Here is an 8,131-nt window from a genome sequence, read left to right on the forward strand (position 1 = left end):
AATCTATTTTTTGGGTTTTGTTTTACTCGGTTTGATAAGAAAAAAAAACAATTATGTGTTGTTATTCCTACAATTTAAAAGAAAAAAACATCTGTGTGTTTGTTTTGGTTTGGTGTTTGATCGTTGATATTTGATCTGTAATCTACATTGTGATTGCTCTTTGAGATATTTCTTGAGTGGGTGAAAATGAGTAGTTCTTGATCTCCCAAACAATCATTGGTGCTTTGTTTGACCAACAATGCATGCAAGCATATGTCTATAATTGAAATTATATTACTTTTTAATTATCTTATTTTTTTTATTATCATTATGTCATCCACCCCTTAAGTAGTACGAATTTAATTTATTAGTTATTTAGAGTTTTGCTATTCAATGTTCAGGCTAGAATATTACTTTTTTTTTTCTATGCGGATATTATGATCTACCGTTGAGGAATCTTAAAAATGGTGGATCTCATATGACAAAATGTAAATAGCCTTTATAATCTTTAATAATACAATATTACAAACCATATATATAGAGATTTCTACGTGACAAACATGTTCAAAAATAACGTATGAATTTACAATACACAAAACACGACCTGAACGTTGCTTTGAATGCCATGGATCCACCCACGTGTTTCAGTTTCATTTCTTAGATGTCTTCGCTTCACTATATAGTTGATCAATGCAATCCTACAGATAGACAAAAGAGTAAGTATCAAAACAAAAAAAAAAACATTTCAATTTTGGACTAAACAAAGTAAAAATCAGAAACCACAGGGACCATTATGTAAATTAGAGATACCTTGTAATATTTTAGGAGCTGCTGCCTCTTCAGTTTAAAAGTGGGAGTTATCAATTCCCTTTCAAAGTCAAACGGAACTGGCTCCAAATGAACCGCTTTCAGCATCTCAAAACCACGAAGCTGTTTTGTGTACCCAATTTATTTTATCATCTATCACCCAAAATAATAAAACAACAAATTTCATATTTAATTTAAAATTGAACTTACTTTATTTTTCTGAGCTTCAGAATTAAGCTCATCAAGGACATATTTTCTAACATTCGAGTTGTTACACAGCGACACAAAATCCCCTGATTCGCCATTCTTTTCTGCCCATTCTTCAATCGCCAATCTATCCGGCACCACAACACCAACTAGAAAAGATTCAAAACTATTTCCGTACACCCAAATCTGTCAAATCACAACAAATTCGTTAATGATTATTATAATTATACTATAACATTATAGTAGTAAGTAATAAATATTTACATACCGAGGTTACCAAGGGGCAACGTGAATACGTGCTTTCAATGTTTTCAACTGCAACATATTCCCCTTGTGACAACTTAAATATATTTTTTTTCCTGTCGATAATTTTCATTGCTCCATCAGGTTGCCATTCCCCAATATCACCTGTAAATTGCAAAAAAAAAATCAAAATTTTGTACCTTTTATTAGTAAAAATAATTTTTAAATGTTTTTACCAGTATGGAACCAGCCGTCCACAAGGACAGAGTTTGTAAGATCCTCTCGCTTATGGTACCCTGAAAACAAAGTGTTTCCCCTCAAGCAAATTTCGCCACGTGGCACAGGGGCAAGAGCGTCATATCCCATTTCGGGCACTGATTCTAGTCTTGCTTCAATTGTTGTCATTGGGACACCAACGGTTCCGATCATGGAATGCACATTTGCTATGGATGTAAAACATCCACCGCAACTTTCGGTAAGACCTGCCATTTTATAAATTTTTACAAAAAGTTAATTAATATATTTAATTATAAAAAATAAAAGATATATACCAACCGTATCCTTGTGAGAGGACAGTGCAACATGTGACTCTTAAAAATTCCTCAACGTGTTGTGGTAAAGGTGCAGCTCCAGATAACATAAGACGAACACGTCCTCCAAACCCTTGTTTGATCTGGATTGGAATAATAAAATCAAAATCATAAAAATGAAAATTTTAAATAAATAATTTAGTAAAAAAAACACTGGGATTTGACCTTATCGAAGACCAGCTTGTCCAGAAGAGGGGCGGATTTGTCTTGTTGGATACCCTTTTCAAGATTCCTCAATTTACTGGTATAAATTGTTAAGTTAGTCATAGAACAGGGAGAAAGAGAATAAATGGAAAATGATGAAATGATGAACATACTAATTGTATGCAAAGTCGAATAATGCCTTTTTTACAGCACCACCGGTTGAAATCTTGGCCATTATACCTAAGAGTGATTTCAAAAATATAATTATGTAAAATAATGAATGATCTTGAAATTTTCAAAGGTAGTTTTTTTTTTTTTTACCAGTGTAAATGCGGTCATAAACACGTGGGACACCACAAAATATGGTTGGTTGTAACACAAGAAGGTCCTCAATCAAATATCTGATATCCTGAAAAAAGTTGGATTGAAATTAGATTATGAAAGTATTATTATAAACAAATTAGATAAATTCTTACTCCTTGCCAAAACCCTATTGAGGAACCACTGTAGATGCAATATGTCTCCATTATCTGATCAAATATATGTGCTAATGGAAGAAAAGAGAAGTAGGTATCTTCTTCTGTGGCCTGCAATATAGGAGTAAAACATGAACACAAAATATTAAAGAGTCTGGTTATATACAAATGCAGAATTCAGAATTCTGTAAACATGGAAAATTTTGATTTGCAACTTACAGGTTTGTCTGTTTCTACAAGTAGTTGATGTACAGATAGGACTTCAGACATGAAAGTAGAGTTATTTAGTATGACTCCTTTTGGTTCTCCAGTTGTCCCACTTGTATACATTATTGTGCAAATGTCATTTTTATGTTTTGCAGGGAGTTCATCATCCAAGTTTCCCTGAAAATGATGAAAAAGATGTGATCATTATTTGAGTGATTGCTGGAAATTTCTGATTTAAGCAGAAATACAGTACTTACCATTGAAGTAAATTCTTCCCATGAGAAGCAATCAACACCTTGTTCCATGGCTTCCTTCTTTTGTGATCCAGAAACATTCCCAAAGCTCACAATAGCTTCAACAAGGACACAGACAGAACTTAGTCATTTTGAAAATGTACATAGATTCTTTGATGAATTGATTTGTGAAGTTAGCTTACTTTTTAGATTTGATGAGCAATTTGGAACACATGATAATACCTGCATGAATTATTTAAAACCAATCAATCAAGAAAGTGATAAGAACAAATGTCTGATAGACTTATAATAGGGAGGATGCTCCATATGTAAAGCTTATGTGCATATGTAATGCAATTAAGGAACTTGGATAAAGAAGATAAGAGTATAACTTACAGCAGCCAACTTGCTCTCTTGAACAAAAACTAGGGAAATTTCTGCATGGTTGATGATGTACTCAACTGCATTAGCACCTGTGGCAAGGATACTCAAATGATGTTTAGATTAATACAAATAAAATAGACCTCAAGTTTCATAAATAAAAAGACATGGAAGTGTACCAAGTGTGTCATATAGGGGCACATAGGTTATGCCATTGCAGTTACAAGCCTGTGAAAAGATGAACTCGACAAGATCATTTTTTGCCTCAAATGAAATTCACAATAGAAGAGTATGATTAAGAAGATATACCCTACTGATATAATCATACCTCCATCGAAATTATCCATTCGGGACTGTTAGTTCCATATATGCCGCATCGATCTCCCTAAATTCAAATTTGAGAAATTGAACAAAATCATACCAAACAAATCACTTTTGAAGACATGAGATTTAATCGATAAGGAAACGCTCAGAATTTTCAAATTAGGACACATCTCTCAACAGTCACTATGCTCTAGCATAAACGAATTTTTTTTTAATAAACCTCACAACTGTCTACTGTTTTAAAAATTAGATATATAAATAGATATAAAATTATCGAAGTCAGGAACTCACTGGATTAACAGATCGTGTTCGGATGGCGGATGCAATTTTGATAGCAGAATTGTAGGCATCTTGATATGATAGCCATGAATAACCACCGGCCTGTAAGAAATTGAATCCAATCATCATCTTCCATGGAGTTCATATATTCATACGCACGTAAATGGCGGATTTGCGTACCTTTCCATCGATGATTTGACGACGACCAAGCGCAGGGTTCTTTGGGTTTCTCTTAACTGACTCGCTGTAACCAATAACCAAAAGCTTTTAATATGATCATCTAAAACCTTCCGATTGCTTTCGATATTAAAAATCAAAGCAACGACTATTTGTAATAAAATCATGATGACATGAAAATATTCTTTGGATAACTTTTACACTATGAAATAATATACTATTTAATAAAAGCATTGTAACAAATAATAACATATCTACTCTAATAAATAAATAATAAATCCTCCTTAATAAAACAAAATCTTTTTTACATACGTCTTCTTCTCCTTGAACACGTGTTATTTTCTAAAATTTTTGAATTTATATTTTCCACTTGTCATTTTATTAAATTAAATTTTCACATTTAATATGTAAGGTAATATATATATATATATATATATATATATATATATATATATATATATATATATATATATATATATATATATAAAAGGTATTTATTAGAAAGTGTTTATATATGTAATGTATTAAAGTCTCATTAATTTTAATAATTCAAAATTTTTCTCATTTTTTGTATAAATTCAAATTCTCAAATTGTTAAATTTTCATATTTAATTTTTTTTTAAATAAACTCATATAATACATGAGTCTCACATCTAGTATACTCTAATAAATGAAAGTTTTTTTTAAATAAACTCTAAAATTTTTAAATTTTTATTTTCCACTTGTCATTTTATTGTATTTTTCATTTTATTAAATTAAAATTCCACATTTAATATGTAAGATAATATATATGTAAGGTATTTATTAGAAATGGTTTATATATGTAATATATTCAATTCATTAAAGTTTCATTAATTTTAATAATTCAAAAAATTTCTCATTTTTCTTATAAATTCAAACTTTTCAAATTGTTAAAATTTTATATTTAATTTTTTTTTAATACACTTATATAATACATGGATCTCACACTTAGTATTCTAAGAAAATCATATTAATCAAGTTGTATAGAATTAACTAAGCATTATCCCATTTAAATAAAAATAATAAACTTTTTATAAATTTAAACTTTTTAACTGCTATTGCATCACTGTTAATCAATTATTTTGAATAAAAACATAATTAACAATTATGTACGGATGACTTTCAAAGCTGTTAGATTTAATTAATAACTTATAGTGATAAAAATATATCATGCTTAGAAATTTGTACGAAAAAACAGAATTTTGTTGAATTAGCCTTAATTAACTGTAATATTTTTACAATTAGTTATCTTAATTTTATTGTCCAAATCGCTTGAAAACGCCCATCACTTGGAACACACAACAAAAACCCACTATTTTTTGTCATTATGTTCTAAGTTGTCAAGAAAATGACGTTATTTAATGTTTTAAAACATACCATTTACTAACAACAGAAAACATTATGCTTCACTAACTTGTTTCTTAGATTAACAAATTAAAATATGTATTATGACGTTTAGTTAATTATTAAAACAAATTGGAAACGTACAAACAAAATCGTAACTGTTAATTATATTACTAGACCGGTGAGATCCTATCTTAATTGGAAACAAAAGTCAAACCGACCCGACGACCAATGTTTTTTCAAACTTCTATCAAACACAAAACAACTAAAATATTTTCTTTTTTCTTTTAAATTTCTAATGACTCGGAAGATCGATCATATATACTGCCATTAAAGTTATTCAAAATTTCTCCAATCGAAGATCATATCTCGTGAATGACGACAATACTGATAATAGCTATAGATCTTTTCCATAAATATTTATATGTAAAAATCCATATACATGCACATCTAAAATCACAATAAAAAATAAATAAATAAATAACGGGTTTTCAAGAACGATAGGGTTTTCAAGCATGAATGCATGATGAAAACCGATGAAACTGTAAAAAAATAAGTAACCTGAAGAAATCCCAGGGTGAGTCATAACCGGGAGGCAACTCCATGAGAGCATCCTTGGCGTAAATGCACCTGTACGCCGGACCTGCAGACGGCATTTCGCCGGCAGCCGGTCTTGAATCGTCAACTTTAATGGTGTAAACCGACATGTTTTCAGGCGGAGATGGAGGTGATGGGGAGATGAGTGAGTGGAGGGAGAAGTGGTTGTTAAAAGAGGAGGAAGAAATTAATTAAAGAAGGGGGCCGGGGTGGTGGTGGCTCAGCTGCATTATACAGCGGAGCTTTTATGACATGAGTCTCTCTTTAAAGCTTGCACTCTTCCTGCTAAGGATTCCCACTCATTTTCACGTAAATGGTATACAATCTTTAATGCTTCATCTACCACAAATATTAATATTAGTTTTCTTAAGGGATTATATCTCAAAATAATTGATAACATTTTTTTACTACTAGAGTAAAATACAAATTCACAATAGATGTAATACTTGATGTGATGCGAATAATATATGGCTGTTTCAAAAAAAAAAAAAAAAAACTTGTTGTGATGCGAATTTGACATGACAAACAAGCAACACCTATATAACAAAATTATATATATATATATATATATATATATATATATATATATATATATATATATATATATATATATATATATATATATATATATATATATATATGAATATACTAGGTGTAAAACCTATGTATTACATAGATTGATCAAGGAAATTAAAATATTAAAATGTAAATAGTAAATATTTTTTAAAATAAAATTTTAAAATAAAGAATAAAGAATCATATTGATTGCAATTTATTATAATATTTATTATATTTGATACTTTATATATATATATATATATATATATATATATATATATATATATATTATGTGGCTTTTTAATTTTATTTAAAAAAACCATAAATTTACATGTGGATATTATTATTTAAAAAATATCAGAAAATGATAAATATCAAAACTCATTAAAAATTGACATGTGACAAAATTATTTTTATTTATTATAGTAGATTTATAATTGTTAATTAATTTGTTATCGACGGTAAATAAAGGGTTTTTTGATAACCTAAAAGCTGAAGCCAGTTCAAATATAAATCATTTAACATTTGGTGCATTTAATAGTCTTTTGAACTTTTGAATCGCCTCTAAACAGTTAAAAAAACTGTATATTTTTTTAGATCATTGAGCGGTTAGAATCATTCAACGCTAAATAGTAAATAGTTTGGTTTTATATTAGTGAAATTAAGTTAAACTTATAGGAAAAGATTGTTTTGTTTTTCTCACCTTTTATTATGGATGAGCTACAACATTTTGTTTGGATTTCTTTATTCGCATCGACCGCTTGCCGCATCAGATGATCTCATGAGAAAAGATTGCTTACTACTCGTATATACTATTGATACGTATAATTTTCTTTTTTTAAAGATTATATTATAAAACGTTTCATGAAAAAACAATATATTTCTTTTCTTGCAGATATATGATATTCTTATTCATCATTGTTATTCCAGATAAGTTAATTATATAAATCTGGTTTACGATATTTCCTTTGATTATTCTTTCATGTGGATTGTTTATATTTTTCATAACTAATTAGGATAAGACTTTGAAATTTATATATGCTTAAGCCGGTCTTATAATTCTCAAAACCAAATTAGTGGTTGTTGTTTTATGCAATTTAATTACCAAAACGTATCTAAAACAAAGTTGTAATATTCTTTTATCATACATTAATTAGGCCATTGTTTTTGTCCATACATGCTACATGTAACATGTATTAACAAATATTTTAAAATTGATATTGTAACACCGATTAATCATGAAAATGAGAAATATAAATATTTCTCGGTCCACGTGCTCTTCATTAATTTTGGGTAGTTGAATCACCTTCATTAAATAAATACAACTTAAGTCTCAAATCCTAATACTATTATATTGTATAGTAAAATGTAAAATAATTACAAGAATCGTTTATGTGTTTTACCAAAAATTGTAATTAAGTTTATTTCAAAGTTTAAAAAATTCTTAATGTTAATGTCCTTGGATTTGTGTTTCATATGATAACTTTCTCGGTGACAATTGTACCCTTATGTGAATTTTTAATTATTATTTATTATTTAAACACTTACTAATCATATGGTAAAC

At 28.8% G+C, this 8,131-nt stretch overlaps 1 protein-coding gene across 1 annotated transcript; it reads right to left on the reverse strand.

The window, feature by feature from the left end:
- Nucleotides 1-458: 458 nt before the first annotated feature.
- On the reverse strand, nt 459-6,330 carry LOC111878066 (probable CoA ligase CCL6). The gene is made up of 19 exons (XM_023874586.3): nt 5,974-6,330; nt 4,051-4,114; nt 3,883-3,972; nt 3,596-3,652; nt 3,447-3,495; nt 3,283-3,359; nt 3,090-3,129; nt 2,911-3,005; nt 2,666-2,830; nt 2,447-2,557; nt 2,292-2,379; nt 2,144-2,210; nt 1,992-2,067; nt 1,792-1,909; nt 1,473-1,718; nt 1,262-1,401; nt 997-1,179; nt 790-909; nt 459-677 (listed from the first exon to the last, which is right to left on the reverse strand). Exons 1-19 carry the CDS (start codon nt 6,117-6,119, stop codon nt 630-632), a joined length of 1,980 nt encoding a protein of 659 aa, XP_023730354.1. The 5' UTR covers nt 6,120-6,330; the 3' UTR covers nt 459-629.
- Nucleotides 6,331-8,131: the final 1,801 nt, after the last annotated feature.

Source organism: Lactuca sativa, chromosome 5 (genome assembly GCF_002870075.4).
Source record: "Lactuca sativa cultivar Salinas chromosome 5, Lsat_Salinas_v11, whole genome shotgun sequence".
NCBI classification, from domain to species: domain Eukaryota; kingdom Viridiplantae; phylum Streptophyta; class Magnoliopsida; order Asterales; family Asteraceae; genus Lactuca; species Lactuca sativa.

Excerpts from the sequence above, each read along its gene's own strand:
- LOC111878066 (XM_023874586.3), bottom strand. The coding sequence starts at position 6,119 with ATGTCGGTTTACACCATTAAAGTTGACGATTCAAGACCGGCTGCCGGC. Across the intron at positions 2,068-2,143 it reads TTCGACTTTGCATACAATTA|TAAATTGAGGAATCTTGAAA; the intron begins GTATGTTCATCA and ends AATTTATACCAG. Across the intron at positions 1,402-1,472 it reads GGACGGCTGGTTCCATACTG|GTGATATTGGGGAATGGCAA; the intron begins GTAAAAACATTT and ends TGCAATTTACAG.